Source organism: Lepidochelys kempii, chromosome 10 (genome assembly GCF_965140285.1).
Source record: "Lepidochelys kempii isolate rLepKem1 chromosome 10, rLepKem1.hap1, whole genome shotgun sequence".
Classification (NCBI taxonomy): Eukaryota; Metazoa; Chordata; order Testudines; family Cheloniidae; genus Lepidochelys; species Lepidochelys kempii.
Window position 1 is genome coordinate 15,682,842 of NC_136389.1, and position 15,814 is coordinate 15,698,655.

The 15,814-nt window shown below is 47.4% G+C and overlaps 1 protein-coding gene across 3 annotated transcripts in view; it reads left to right on the forward strand.

Annotated features, from left to right (window-relative positions):
- The window catches only part of TECPR1 (tectonin beta-propeller repeat containing 1), a 38,711-nt gene that overhangs the window by 17,189 nt on the left and 5,708 nt on the right, over nt 1-15,814 (forward strand). Inside the window, exons 9-20 of one of the 3 annotated variants that reach the window (XM_073362135.2) lie at nt 291-436; nt 2,088-2,617; nt 3,586-3,731; nt 4,737-4,892; nt 5,445-5,594; nt 6,421-6,578; nt 8,285-8,412; nt 8,716-8,818; nt 9,512-9,608; nt 10,069-10,148; nt 10,666-10,722; nt 12,903-13,077. In XM_073362135.2, the coding sequence (XP_073218236.1) occupies nt 291-436; nt 2,088-2,617; nt 3,586-3,731; nt 4,737-4,892; nt 5,445-5,594; nt 6,421-6,578; nt 8,285-8,412; nt 8,716-8,818; nt 9,512-9,608; nt 10,069-10,148; nt 10,666-10,722; nt 12,903-13,077 (1,926 nt within the window). The remainder of the gene's footprint in view (nt 1-290; nt 437-2,087; nt 2,618-3,585; nt 3,732-4,736; nt 4,893-5,444; nt 5,595-6,420; nt 6,579-8,284; nt 8,413-8,715; nt 8,819-9,511; nt 9,609-10,068; nt 10,149-10,665; nt 10,723-12,902; nt 13,078-15,814) is intronic. The other 2 variants (XM_073362138.2, XM_073362136.2) reach the window with 2 other exon arrangements.

The window sequence follows — 15,814 nt, forward strand, 5'->3', positions numbered from 1 at the left end:
GGCACTGGGGGTTTGCAATGCGAGAACGTTCAGCAAACCTGCCTCTCATCTGATACACTTGAGTACAAACCAGCCCCCATCCCACAATCAACCCTATACAGGAGTGATGCACTGCACCTAAACTACCAGCACTAGAGACAAACCCAAAGAAAACCCCGACTCAGGAAAGACTCTTGCCCTCAACTGCCCTCTTCTCACTCCCCTGTTGTAGCTGATGCCCATCTGCTTTCCATGCCATTCATCAACTTAGGATACAAAGACATCCCCGTCAAGACCCCTTTCTCCCCTAGGTCTGGGGAATCGGCTGTGAGGATCGAGCTGTTTATTTCCGGCAAGGTGTCACACCGAGCGAGCTCAGCGGGAAGACATGGAAGGCGATTGTATCTGGCAGAGAGAGTGACAGGTCTCAGACCGGCAGCTCGACCAGTCTGCTCAGGTAGCTAATAAAGTGTCCACAAGCCCTAAAGGCCATCAGATTTTGGTGCTGCCAGGGCATGAGGAGTATTTCTGTGAACACAATCCATCCAGTTTGTTCAAGGCTCCTCACTGTGACCTTGAGCAAACCCCGCACATGGTTCCGGCTTCTCGCCAGGTGCTGAAGTCCATTTGTTTGGGGTTTTTTTTTTTTCCCCAATTAAAATGCAACAGTGAGCAGCAAACTCTTCCTCTCTGGGGAGGGAGGCAATGTTCTGACTTGAGAATTCAGTGCAGCCTGGCAGTAAAGGGAGCTGAGCTGGGATTTGCCCTCAGATTCCAGGGTCCAGTCTAGAACAGGATGAAATGTTACCTGCCAGATATCCTGGAGGTGTTTCCCCCACTTAACTATTATCCTCCTCTTGGGGTCACTTGTGTGGCATCTTGCCACTTTCTTTCCCAGAGAGGGTAAACAAATGGTTCCATGATGACAGTTGGCCCATCGGCCATGCTGGGAACACTGCGAGAAGCCACGTGCTGAGCCCTAGGGCTCAGAACATCTCGTGTTGCTGAACAGAAACTATCTGCTGTTGAGAATGAAACCACAGTGTTGATAGGCTCTATTATTATTATTCATTTGTGCTAGTGGTACCTGGGAGCCCCAGGCCTCCATTGTCCTAGGCAAACACAGAACAAAAAGACAGCCCCTGCCCCAGAGAGCTTGCAGTCTGAGACTAAGACAAGACAACAGATGGATGCAGACAGAGGGGGAGTGCAAGGAAACAGTGATGCAATCTTGTCTTTACAGATCAGACAAACACAGGGTGGGGGAAAGGTTAGCACACACAAGCAGAGTGAACAGTGTAATGGCAGCGAATATCGTGTTAATGCCAGGATTCTTTTTAATTTGCCAGCAGAGGGGTGGAGTGAGTTAGGAGGGGATTGGCTAAATAGAACAGGGAATGGAGGGGTGGGGGGCGGGTAGGAGGGGGAAGGTAGCTGTGGAGTGAATCTGTGTGTGAGATGAAGGTGGCGGGGAGCTGAAGGAAACAGCTGATCAGCACATTCTGTAGTCCTGACTGGAACATCCAAAGGTCTCTGCTTCCAAAGGGCTGGAGTCCTCTAGCTGGGTTCTCTCTGCACCTCTCCTCCAAGGCCACATGGAAAAGACAGGAGGCACCGCATGGGCCCTAGAACCCCCAGAAGGTGTGTGGGGTTTCCCCTGCACTGTTCGGGGGCCAAGGGCACATTGGGAGGAAGAAAGGGGCCTGGCTGGACCCATATTTTACCTCTGCTCCTCCCAAATGCAGCAGTCCCTGCTTTGGCTGCTTCTGTTCCTACCAATTGGAGTCTCAAAAAAGTCCTGCTCAGCATGTGTAAACCAAAAGACAGGGCCTTGGGGTGTTAACACTTGGGGTATTCTGGAGAGTTCTGTGCAGCCAACCCTACAGGCTGTCATAAAAGGATTTCCCAGCATGGCCTGCAAAGCCATGCGTTGGGCTCTCTTCCTTTGGGGATGGAGTTAAGCTTTTACCATAAAAGGTCTGGTTTGTATCAGCTGTTCATTGTGTAGCCATCTCTGTCTGTCGTTCTCTGGTCTTTTCTATGGCTTTGTGCCGGTTGATAATTCGGGGAATGGTGGCTGATTAGTTACTTGTCTGTTTGTCCCCAAGCGCTGGCTGTTTCTTCAGTGATGACGTTAGGGAGCAAATGAATTTGATCATTCAGAGCGATGCGGACATTTCCTCTGATACCGAGAGCCCACAGATACATCCAAACCTTGATGACATGCCCCTGTCAGGTGCTGCAGCTGGCGTCAATGGTAACAGCGTGGGAAGCCAGTCAGCAGAAGTGAGTGCAAACTTGGCTGTGGATCCTCTGGACTCTACTCCCGAAGAAGCCAGCCCTGCTTCAGACAATGGCGAGAAGGCTGGTCTCGAAAAACCCAAGTCTTCTGCTGACCAGGATCCCCATCCTGCAGAACTGCAGTGGACAAACATTGACTTAAAGGAGGCCCATAAAAAGCCTCTGCTCGCTGCCAGCACCTTCCCGGAGACATCCAGCCTATCTTCCCTTGGCATGTTCTCAGTTGGAGTTGAAGAACATTATGGAGCTGATGAGCACCCGTTGTGGGCTTGGGTGTGTGGGGGAGGCTGCCTGGTGGATTCACACAGCTTGCTGAAATGGTTCACCCTTCAGTCAGGTACTGTCAGCTCAGTGTAGCTGGGCCTTGATCCCCACTCAGGGCCTAATAAGATACCATGCTTTTTTATTTTTTTAAGCTTGCCCTAATCTCAAAATAATCCCTCCTTCTCCCACCCACTCTCTTACCTAGTATCCTGCATGCCAGTTAGTTGTTACCCTTCATCCCAGAAGAGAAGGTATTTCCTGCTGTGCATATCTACCTGTAAAGCACTTTATGAACGTAGTTAGTGACTATTTCTCTGCATTTTTTGGCAGACTTGTTACACAGGGAATAATCCAGTTTGTCGGAACTCCACACACCTGTTTAGCTCTCCATAGCGTTGAAACTGGAGCTCAGGATAAAACGGCTCTTGGGTGTGACTGAAAACTAGTCAAAAGCAAGTTGTGGAGGGAGCCTGTTTAGAGACAAATACCACAGTGCCCTGCTGGTACCATAGTCCTTGTGATCTGAGGATGAGATATACACTATCGTAAGCCTTTCTAATGGCAAGAGGAACTGAAAGGTGGTTTTCTGAATGAGAGCCCAGCCTTGACTCCTGGAGGGGTTAGAACAGGGAGGCTTTTGAAGAAAGTGAAATATGGTCAAATTTCCAAATAAGTTGGTTGTCAAATTAGTGAGTATGTGGCATCGCAATACTTAGTCTTGTCTTACTGGTCATCTCAGCTCTGTATCAGAATCTGTAGAGCATACGGTCATCTCCTAGGACCATATAGGTGCTACTTTAGTGGAGGAATATAGAGAGGAGTTTATGATAAGTCTTTCAATCCATTTTCTATGCACCATTTGCAGTATTCTCACTGACCCTTTGGTAATGCCACTGGGGCTAGTGTGTCCATGCAATAGTGCTGTGAGACCAGAGGCATTTCGCCCAGTGTTTTTGAAGTGGCAAATTGTGTCTTGAGCATCTAATACTTCACATAATTGAGTTTAAAGCTCACTTGGTTATCATGTTGGTTCTGCTCTAGGTCTGTTATCCTCTGTGCAGTCCCTTTCCCTGTCTATCAGTCCAGCACAGACAGCAGCGTGGCGAAAGCAGATTTTCCAGCAGCTCAGTGAAAGGACCAAGCGGGAACTGGAGAACTTTAGACACTATGAACAAGCTATTGAGCAGGTAAGTGAAAGTCCTCCTGTTTCCTTCCCTTTAACTCTGATCATGATTTAACATCTGACAGGATTGGGCATCCGTGACGGTACTGTCCAGTGTGTGGGCTGCAACCTACTGTTATTAAGCATTGTATCCTTGCCCCCGTTCACATTTGTCCATTACCACAGCTCTTGGAGTGCTTTGGAAAAGTTGCTCTAACTGGAAACCCTAGTAGCCATTAGATCTCTGTCACAGCTGCTCTTGTAGAAAAGTTCCACTCTAAAAGCTAATACTATAAAAAAGAACACTGGCTGACTCTGTTGCACTTGTTACTGAATATGCTGAAATCCCTAATCCAGGACACCTTTAAATTGTGTTAGATGCATGTGAGTTACTGCACTACACAAATTCAGGGCCTTCTGTTTGCATGAATATCCTTATTACTTCAATAAATGAGAGAGCTTGTTCTCTGTGAACACCAGGGGGCATACCACGGCTTCCATAAGTAGTGCTTATAATGTCAAGAACATCTGAATAACAGGATTTCTAGTTAATATTTCCCTTCGAATATCACACAAAATTTCCTTGGGCTCTTCTTAGATTTCATTCAGGATTTTGGCCCCTCCTTTTCTAAGACGAGTTATCCAATATCACCTGTTTAAAGTATTAAAATACAATTCGTTTCAATATAGAACAGTTTGGTGTATGCACTTTCAATCAGTTTGAATAGATGATTATGTTAAAAGCATTTAAACTCTAGAAACACTGTTTCTAACTCTAACCCCAGTTAGAAACAACCTGCTGTATTTTCCCAAGTCAGAGACTCTCTCTGTGATTTTAAGCTCTCTGAAGTGGCGACTCTCTGAAGGTGGCATCTCACCTCTTTACCATCGAGTTTTGTTAGCCTTCATCTGATCACATTATCTTCTGCTTGTGTCAGAGCTTCTCGGTATTGTATAGAAAGAACGAGCAGTTGAGGGGGTGTCAAGAAAACTCTTTGCAGCTCCTTGTAACCTTGTGTTTCTGCCACAGTCTGTCTGGGTGAAAACGGGGACCTTACAATGGTGGAGAAGCTGGAAGCCTCATAAATGGACAGATGTGCGAGTAGCGCTGGAGCAGTTCACTGGGAATGACGGCATGCGAGACAGCATTCTGTTCGTCTATTACATGTATCATGAGGAGAAGAAGGTGCATTCGAGAAGCACATTGCAGTGCTGGTGTCCCATTTGACAAGAGGAAAAACATGACTAGATGGGGATGGGCATTGTGATACAGGATTTCTCGTCTAGGTCACCATTTCTGATCTGGCCCAGGCCAGTAGCAAATGAAAGTCTTTTCTCTCTGATGGCTGTCTCAGGGGCCTGTTAGAAATAATCCTGCTCTCAGTGGGAAAGCCACCACCAGGTTGACACCAATTAGCCATCTTGTTGACAGCCCAGAGACTGAATGGTCATGGAGAAAGAACCAACCTTTGTGGCCTAGCAAGGGGGCCCCTCTGAGGTAGGGTTGACACACACTAGCAGAGTGGTGTAGAGGCGGTAGATAGGACCTCAGTCATCCAGGGCTGTAAGTCTAACCCCATTTCACGAGCACTCCCAAACACAATGTGGGTTTTCTCCCAAGCAGAATGTTAGTCCCTCTGCCATCCTTACCAGGGACCATTTGTGCAAGGTTTCCCTACTGTGGGGGAGGTTTAATGGGAGTTTGCCTTGTTCACGAATGCCCTTTGTATTGTGCCAGTACATCCACGTGTTCCTGAACGAAGTTACCATTCTGGTTGAAGTTCTGAATGATGCCAAACACTCCTTCGCTCTCTACACACCTGAGAGGACAAAGCAGCGGTGGCCAATTCGTCTAGCAGCCGCCACAGAACAAGAAATGCATGACTGGGTAACTCTGCCAACTTTCTAACGCAGTCTGGTTACATTTGAAATGACTTCCTTAATCCCTCGTTTGTGTGAGGTTTGAGCATCAGGTTTGCAACCTCTGGACTCTTTGGCTGTGTCTGCACTAGCAAACATTGGGAAGATATACCACTAGTGCTACAAAACTTCAGCCCAAGTTTACTTGACACCATAGTGAAAACACCTGCCGCTGCGTGTCACCACTAGGGCTCGTGCCGGTGTGACCTGTGGTGCAGCTGACCCCATGATCACTCATGTGGGATTTTTGTCCCCTCTAAAATCCCCTACTGTAGACCAGGCCACAGGAACTGTGGCAGGATTAACTCAGTCCTACCCTTCTTTGGAGACAGAGAAATGGAGTTGTGTGTGATGGGCGGGGCTACAGGCATTCAAACCTTAACTACTAAGGTTTGCTCAGCGCTGTGTAGATATTCTACTTCTCATAAAGAGCTTAAACAAGTGGGACAAAACTTTCCTTCACTTTTGTGCATTGAGCTGTCTATCCGCCTGCTTGCGTCTCTGTGGCACAAAAATGGCTGCATTTCAGCAGTGGTGAGAGGGAAGGAGGAAGGTGTGTGCGTGTGTGTACAGAGACATTGTGAAGACTCTGGGGATCCTGAAAGATAAATCATGCTGATAGCAATGAATCATGACACCTTTGATCTGAACTCTGCTAGTTCACCTTGGAGATTTGTAAAAGGCAATGAGGATAACCTCCTTTCACTAGCACTAGATGACCTACGTTAAGGGAAAACCTGTGTTCGCACCATGAAATGCACCTCCTCGTTCTTTGTTCCTTCCTTATATTGTAGCTGGCTTTGCTGAGCATGTCCTGCTGTGAAAGCAGACGGATTCAAGGCCCTCCCTCCCACCAGGCCATCTGGTCTGTTACCTGCAAAGGAGACGTCTTCGTCAGCGAGCCAAGTCCTGAATTAGAGGCCGCACCACACCTGATGCCATGTGACCAAATGTAAGACGGTTTTAAAGTTCCCCTCACAACTGTGCATTTCAAGCAGCCAGAATTTTCTTTAATTGCATGTCAGCGGTTATGCGGTCTGTTGTGTGAAACGCATGGTGTGCTGTAGATGTCAGCCAATGATGAAGAGAGACATGGGGTTGCCTTCGTTTTCATAAGTGAGATGAAGAAGTTTCCTCAGGCTACATTTTGATGTTCACATGCTCAAGCTGCATGTTATGAGCCAGATCTTGCAAGGTTTCCTATCTGATTTCATTGGGATGCCCTGTAAGACTTGCAGGGTTGGATGCTAAATTCTCCTACACAAATTAGTGGATGGCATTTTAGAGTAAATGAAACATTCCGTTCATTAGGGCTGAGATTTGAATAGCACCCAAGTGAGGGGATTCAGAATTCTGAATCCCACATGCAATGGTGGTAGATGCTCTCTAGTGAGGACAGCAGCTGGGTTTCCATTCTAAGCATGATATTGCAGCCCTGACCACTGTAGTCCAAAAGCAAAGAGGCCCTTAATCTGCCTCAAAATTGGCAGGTTAAGGGCCAAGTAGAATTTTTGCTACTAATTGGAAGTGACTTGCACGAGGTGTTTCTGATTTCTGAAACCCTAAAAATCCCTTGGGTGCATCTACAGCGAAGCTGGGCGGTGCGATTCCCAGTGTGGGTAGACGGATTGGCACTAGCTCAGTTCCAGCTAGCATGCTAAAAATAGCAGTGTGAAGAGAGATAGCAGCATGGAGGGCGGCTGGGGGTAGCTGCTGGAGTCCAAGCCCGCCTGATCCCTTGGGTCAGAGCTCAGGTAGCTAGCAGTGCTGTTCTAGCATGCTAGCTTGAGCAGAGCTAGTAGGAGTCTGTCTACCCTGGATGGGAATCACACCTCCCAGCTGTAGTGTAGACATACCATCAGAGTCCTAACGGTGGAAGGGAGAGGTGGGTGGGGCTCCACTCAGGCCCTAAAGCTTGCTAGGTTGCTGGTGCCTTTATCTACTCCTGCACACTTCCTGATCTGTAAAAGCAGGTCTTCTTTTCTACTCCCCCAGACTCCACACTGGCATGTTCCTCTAGAGTCCCTTTGCCTTCCCTACTCTTCCCTAGACACATGCTCCATACCCTGCGTGGCTCCTGGTCCCCAGGAAGGGATTTCCCTCTGCTAGGCACCTCCTCAGAGTTGCAGACATGGGGGTCCATCTTGAGTATGTGAAAATAAGACTCTGCTCCTGCAGAAGGTGACGGAATCCCCTCTGGCCTCCTGCCTTCCCTCATGCCCATGTTAGGACCATCAATCCATGTGTATTAAACCAAGGAAATTCCTAGAGGAAAAGCTTCTGGGCGAAGTGAACCTGAGGGCAAATATCCACACCTAACAAGTGAAAAGCCTCACCAGTATATCCTAGCTAACTGTTCTAAACAAACCAGCAGGAAATTCAAAGTTAAACTTAGACGTAAGTGAGGTGTTTGACAGGCTGCAGACTTGCAGCTGAGGTAGCCAAGCGGCCTCCACCCACTGACAGGAGTCAGTCAAAAGGCACATTCTTAATTGGCATCAATCGCCTTCCCCACGGGTTGGATAGAGGCCGAATGAGCTAGCGACTGAACTATCCTCCAACCCTCCCTAAGTCAGGGCTGAGGTGCAGGGCAGGGAACACGCGCCATTACTGACTCCGCTATTGAGTTCATGTAAAATGTTCTCTCTCTCCCTGCAGGTTTTGGCGACAGATTGGAGGGCATCTCCGCCTGATAGAGTGCAATAGCCATGGCATAGTATGGGGCATAGGTTACGATCACACGGCCTGGGTTTATACTGGGGGATACGGAGGCGGCTTCATTCAAGGTAATGACACACATTTATTCTACCAGGGTGTATAAATTCCCTATTTAACCTCCTGCGTGGCACCAGCAGAACAAAAAATTTCAATCCCCCATCTTTGTATTGTGTCTAGTCTGTAGAATGAGGTGATGGGCATGTCTCATCTCTGCAAGGGAAGCAGGCTGTGCATCTTAGCTTTCTATCTTTGGCTCAAAAATGAGCAATAAAATGTGCATAAAAGTTCCACCTGGCAAAATTTTGAACTATTGCAACTTTCTTCTTTAATATTTAACTTTGCTTTTAATCCGAGTGATTTATTGCCTACAGGATTGGCCAGCAGCGCCGATAATATTTACATGCAATCAGATGTGAAATGTGTTTATATCTATGAGAACCAGCGGTGGAATCCAGTCACAGGATATAGCAACAGGTAAGTGTGTGCGTTTATAATGGTCAAGGGAAATGTCAGGGTGTTTTTAAACTTTTATTTCATGTGTTAAATTGAGATGGAAGGCACATGGGCTTTGAGAGGCTAGATTTCATTAAAGGATGCCTTTGTAGGCCTCAATCCTGCAATGCATTGTACCCCAGCACACCCCTGGGAAGGCACAAAACCTACCTGCAAGCAACGCATTGCAGGATTAAGGTCATAGATTGTAAGTGCTTCAAGTCAGGAACCATGTCTTCCTGTGTGTTGTGTAGTGCTAAGCACAACGGGTCCCTGATCCTAAGGGGGGGCCTCTGGATGCTGCATTTAATAACCATATTTAATAATCATCTAAAGACATTGGGGTCTAATGAAATGGAAGTCAATAAATCTCTCCTTGGTGGGTAGGAAAGGTTTTTCCACCAAACTTTGGAAAACGGCAGAATTCTCAAGTTTCACCCTCCTGGTTTTTAAATGCAAAATAGTCAGTTTTTTGAGATCTTTGATCAGTGTTTGGCAGGCAACTGAGCTGCAGAGCAAACCTGTTTCCTTTCAGTCCCTTCTTCAAGAGAGTCTAGTGATTGAAGACAGTGTTCAGTGTGTGGACATGGGAAGTGCTAGGCAGAGGTAAAGAGCTTGATCTTTTATCCTTCTCTCACTGTCGCTCATTCTTTATTCCTTGTACTTGTGTTGCAGAGGGCTGCCCACAGACAGGTACATGTGGAGTGACGCGTCTGGCTTACAAGAATGCACAAAAGTTAACACAAAGCCTCCATCCCCGCAGTGGTCTTGGGTAAATTTTGTCTTGAAATTTTTTTTTTCTATTTTTTATTTAAAAATAAAAAAGAATGGCCTAGTTGCTCGGGCACAGAACAGAGATGTCAGGAGACCTGGGTTCCATTCCTGGCTCTACCACTGACCTGCTGCGTCACTTTAACCTCAGGTTTCCTCATCAGTACAATGGAGATGATCTCCTTACATCCTAGGGATTCTGAGAGGATTGATTGTCCCCCCACCCTCCCAACCCAATTCCTCTTTGGCTCCTTTGTGAATCCCACCCTGAATGTTTTTAAAGTCCTTGGGGACCCAGGATGAAGTTGTTTTCTACAGGCAAAGTTGTACTATAAGTATTGTTATCAGAACATTCCATACAAGCAATTACAATGCAAAGTGTGCAGAAGAAGAGGTGAAAGGTGATCTCCCTGCCTTCACTTTCTGTTGTGCTCCTATTCACGTTATCCTTCTGACTCTAGGTGTCTGACTGGTATATTGATTTTAACATTTCCGGTGGAACTGATCGGGAAGGCTGGCAGTATGCAGCAGACTTTCCAGCGTAAGGAGTTACCTTCTTGTACCTAATAGCCTGGCAGGACCATGCCAATTTTAACACCTGATTGGCTACAACCACAGTGCAAGCAATTATTTAAAACTAGTTGATTTGCACTTCAGCTTTGCTTTAATGGTGGCATCTGAGTCCTTGATTTCCCCCTTTGCAAAATGACGGGGGGAGAGCTGCGGACAATTAGTGTTGAGTACCATATCGATTTGAAGTATTAGTGTCCATGGTGTTTGGGGAGGAGGGGTGAAATATAAGTCCCACACAGCAAAATAAGGGTTTGCCAATATTCTAAAGTGGCAGGGAGGTCTCCAGGGTGGATAGTTATTTACAGTTGCAAGCCAATGCCTGGTATCCTCACAACACTGTGTGGTGTGAGGGAGAGCTTTGTACAGAACAGTTGCATGGAAAATAATGCTGGGCTGAAGCATAGTCAGCGCTGACAGGCTGTTGCTGAAATGTGAGGTATTTCCAAGTCCTCTCAAACGTGCATTAAACCACGTATCTTTGGCAGATCCTACCATGGCCACAAGACGATGAAGGATTTTGTTCGACGAAGACGCTGGGCCAGGTAAGGGATTAAGTTATGGATATAAAGTTTAGAATTCAGACATGCTCCTTTCTTAAGAGCAAGCTGTTTAGTCCCTTAAATATCTCTCCACTAACAAAGGGCAAAAGCACTGAAACCTGCACTGAAGAACCCATCTCCAGCAGGGCAGCCCATGGCTTTAGCAACCACTTAAATTACACTTTTCACTTCCAACCTTTGCACACGTTTCCGTTGTGACTGTGTGAGATCTCTGGGTAGAAGCCTTCTGGTCACAGTTCAGATCAAGGTTCTTGTCACAGGACAGAGCGCCCGAAGTATCGCCTCGTGGACTGCAGTCCTACAGGCAGCCTGCCACAGTGTTCCCCTTTAAGGGGCTTCTTCAAAACCTCAAACCCTTGTGTCCAGTCACAGCCTATTTCGGGTTCTGGTTTGTTAAATAAACAAAAAAATTCAAAATAAAGCTCTTGTAAGCCATTTATCCCCTTATTAGGACACGTTCAGGCCTTCCCTACCATAGTCTCACTTCCCCAAGTCCCAGCTTTCTCTACTGGAGCCTACTTTCACCCAGCAGCCTCTGTACTCTAGTCTCCCTGAGCATCCTTCACTTCCTGCTGCTCATTACAAGGGAATCAGCTAAACCCCCTACAGATGAGCCTTAGTAACTAGGGTTGGCTGGGCCCAGGCCTCTAACCCTTAAAGGGGCAGACCACCCTTTTATAGCTCCCTTTACAAATGGTGGTTAAATGATTAGTAGATGATGTTAGAGAGTCTGCCAAGCCAGTAGGTTGCTTGTAACCATTTATAACACATGCTTCAGATGCTTAGATTGCAGGCTCTTAGGACTGTCTTTTTGTTCTGTGTTTGTACAGCACCTAGCACAATGGTCTATGACTGGGGCTCCTAGGCACTACAATACACATAACAATAGGGCTTTAACCCTCTTATAGATGGAGTCCTAATATAAATGTGACCAGCACCACCTACTTACTAGGCAACTGATGACTTCCCAGCCAGGCTTTACTATAATAGGATGGAATCAGAAAAGATCAAACGTCACTGTATCCTGCCTTGAGCAGGAAGCACCCCTGTACCCTGCTCTTTCCTGAGGGAACCTGGGGTAATTTTGAATCACTCTAGTTTTCCTCATGCACTTTCTTGTGCTAAGCTATCAAACACCCTTACTAATGAGGCACTATGAGCCTACAAATTAAAGACTTTGATGTTTGGTGCTTGGTGCTTGTTTTGTGGCTGCAGAGTCAACGTTTTAGGCTTCAAGCATCTCTTCCTCCCGCTCAGCGAGGCCCTCGGGCCACAAACAGTTCTGCTGTATGTCCTGTAACGAACTGAATCCAAATGAACTAAGTGCTGATGCCAAATATAACTGACACACGTTGAGAAAAGTCTTGAGCCCAACCGTTCCTCTCTTTCAGTTGCACAAATTAAAATTGAAAACAAATAGGGGATTGCTTAGGGCTAGATCCTGGATTTGTGGGTTGGAGGAGAGAGAAATTCCCTGTGTTCCCGGGCTGGGTGCAGGTAGACATTCTGCCTGTAGAGTCTAATGTATCCTCCCTAATTTGTAACGCTACTTATTTCCACATGGAAACTAGAGCAGTGTAGCTTTCTGTAATGGCCCATTAAGAGAGAACCTTTTTCTGTACTGCTTTAATGGAAGGCTGCCAGCTCTTAGCCAACAAACATGCCTCCCTCCCTTGGGATGCTCTGTGTTACCTTCAGACAGTCCCCTCCTGAATCAAGTCCAGCTGTCACTCCCATTGCCAGTACAGAGGAGGGAACGGACCACCTACAGAGTTCTGCTCTCAGCAATGGATTCTCCCACTAACACGATGAAATGTTTTTCTTTATCCTGAAGTTGTAGGCTAGGTTTAGACAGGTACGAAGTAAAGTCTAAGAGGGCCTGTTTTTTCTTTATTAAGTTACTCTTAAAAAATAAACCCTGATAAATGTTATCCAGTGTCTAGTGCTTTAGAACTCAACCTGGAAACACAAACCTGGTTGGTGTCAACTCACTTTCAAACTGAAAATATTTGTTGCATGGTATCTCTGCTTTCCATATTACCCATTGAATGAAAGGATTTGGGGACTTCCCCCACCCTTACGAGTTATTCTGTCAACCTGGGAGCAGATCCACTCACAGGAAGTGCGTGTTCCTAAAGGGTTGTGGGGGTTTTCCTCTTTAGAAAATGTAAAATAATCACCCATGGACCCTGGCTGGAAGTGCCACCCATCGCCCTGTGGGACATCGCCATAATCCCTAGTTCATCAGCAGACAAAGAAGAATCGATAGCACTCTGGGCAGTTAGCAACAAGGGAGACGTGCTGTGCAGACTCGGAGTAACACAGCAAAATCCAGCTGTAAGACTTTCTCGTTACTGCCTCTCTCATATAAGTGTCATTTAAAGTGCATGTATGTAGCGTGTGCACACATGTATCCCTCAAATCACTTCATTGGTTTTTATCTCTTGTGTAAACCCCCGTTAACCCCTCAGCCTTCTTTTCCTGCTCCACCGACCCCCGAGGTGCGCTCATTCCCCACCTCTTGACTCATGCTGTCTCCTGTGCCTGACACAGCTCTCCTCTCCTACCCCATATGTCTCTCTACCGCCCCTTTCCTTTCCTTCCTCTTCAGTCACTGAGGGGTCTGCTCCTGCCTTCTCTTCAAATTATTGGTAGCATGTCCATCTGACTTAGATATTAAGCTGCTCAGGGCAGGAACCTGGCCAAGCTGTGGCCCCCATATAGAGCCCACTGAAGTCAATGGGAGTCTTTCCATTAACTTCAGTGGGCTTTGTATTGTGCTGTGTGTTTTTTTATAAAAAACCATGCACATCTATAGTGTCTAGTATAATTAATACTAGGTTCACATTTACCTACAGACTATAATAGACATTGCAAAACAGTAACCTCCATCCACTAAAGTACTTACCCATGTGAATCATCCCTGTAATAGCAGCTGCCTCCCAAGTGCCCCCTCCTGGCTAGGAAGACCTCAGTTTCCCTCTTTTTCAGGGCTCCTTAATAAACTCCACAGACAGGCTAGTGCTGGAGATGTGGATTAGCCCTCTAGCCACCTCACAAACAAACTTAACCCTTCTCGGGGGTAACAAAAAAATAGAACTGAAAAGTCCCAGCAAACAAAAAGGTAGAAGAACCTTCATGGGCTTTTCTTCAGCCTACCCCAGGGCTGTGTTTCCAGCACCTTTCCAAGCTACCTTTGAGTCTTCTCCTTGCTCTGGTGTAGAAAACTCAGCCTCTAGCCTGATTTCCCCTAGAGTACTGTTCTCCTGCAGCTCATCTGGTTCAGTGCCTTCCCTGGCACAGAGCAGCCAGACTGACCAGTCCCTGTGATTCTGCTCCCAGACGGATCTCTCTGTCCCTTTATAAGGCTCAGGTGTCCATTAAAGCATCAGTTGAGTCCCTGAACCATGCCTCCCCTCTGGCTCTACAGCAAGGCCAGCTGCTCTCTATTAGCCCCATTGTAAGGCTTTTAATGAGGCACAGGTGGGCTGGATCAGTATCCTCTTAGGCTATATCTAGTCTGCACCCCATTGGGGGCAGCATGTAGGCTAGGTGTAGCTATAGACAGCAGTGAAAAGCAGGCTGTGTCCACACTGCAGCATGTAGCTACAGATGGCAGAGAGAGGCTCTGGCAGGGGGGAAGTCATGGGGAAAGGGTCTGGCAGCGGGGAGGGCATGGGACCCTCCCCTCCCACTACTAAAAATAGTAGCACAGATGTGGGAAGCACTACTTGGGTGTGTAGAGAGCCATAGGGGGTACATACCCAAAGGTTCTGGTGTGCTTTTATTCCCCTAAGCTATTCATACCTGTGCTGGGGATGGAGGGTCCAGTGTATGTACTCCACATGCTGCCGTAAGAAGTGTGCAGTATAGACATACCCTTAAAGGGCCCAGTCCACCTGGTGACACGCCCTTTGACTTCAGAAGGATGCTTGCATGTTTAATGTTAAGCATGTGTAAGTGCTTTACAGGATTGCGGCCAAATGTGCACTAATTTTTGCAAAAGTCATATCTAGAGCTTGTAGAAATTTTTCATTTTTTTTAATATAAATTTAAATGTAGACATCTCGAAACTTTGGAAAAACCAGTATGAAAAAAAGTTCAAAAAAAGTTCATTAATATGTTTCCTGTTTTTTCTACCAGTTCTGTTTCAACAGTTGTACTGTTAGGTATAACTAAAGTCATAATGCGCTTATAGAAAAGTCCCATAGAATTGAACGGAAGATTACATCCCTGCTCTAGCATAATCTAAACCAGGGGTGGGCAAACTTTTTGGGCTGAGGGCCACATCGGGTTTCCGAAATTGTATGGAGGGCCGGTTACGGGAGCCTGTGCCTCCCCAAACAGCCAGGTGTGGCCTGGCTCCCACCCTCTATCCAAACCCCCCTGCTTCTCACCCTCTGACGGCCCCCCCTGGGAATCCTACCCCTCCCTGACTGCCGCCAAACCTGCCCCACCCCTGCTGCCCCATCTAACCTCTCCTCTCCTTCCTGACTGCCCCCTGGGATCCTTACCCCCATTCAATCCCCCTGTTCCCTGCCCTCTGACCACCCCGACCCCTAGCCACACGCCCACCCCCCTAAACTCCCCTGCTCTCTATCCAACCCGCCCTGCTCCCTGCCCCCTTACTGCGCTGCCTGGAGCACCGGTGGCCGCTACCGCCGTGCCATGCAGAGCACCAGGACAGTCAGCCACGCCGCCGCGCAGCACAGAGCACCGGGTCCAGCCAGGGCTCCACAGACAAGAGCTCACTGCCCAGAGCATTGCGCCGGCAGCACAGTGAGCTGAAGCTGTGGGGGTGGGGGAACAGTGGGGGAGGGGCCGGGGCCGAGTCTCCCGGGCCAGGAGCTCAGGGGCTGGGTAGGAGGTTCCTGTGGGCCGTAGTTCGCCCACCTCTGATCTAAACAAACGAGGGAAAGGCCTTTGTCGGTTAAGTCATATAGGGTTCTATAAAGGTTACTCTTCAGAACCAGTTGCATTCTGTAGGATTTTTCCCGTCACGTGCTGATCAGCCAGCAGGCGCACTGTGTTATTCAGGTCTGCAACAGGTGCATGGTTCCCAAACCATACTTTA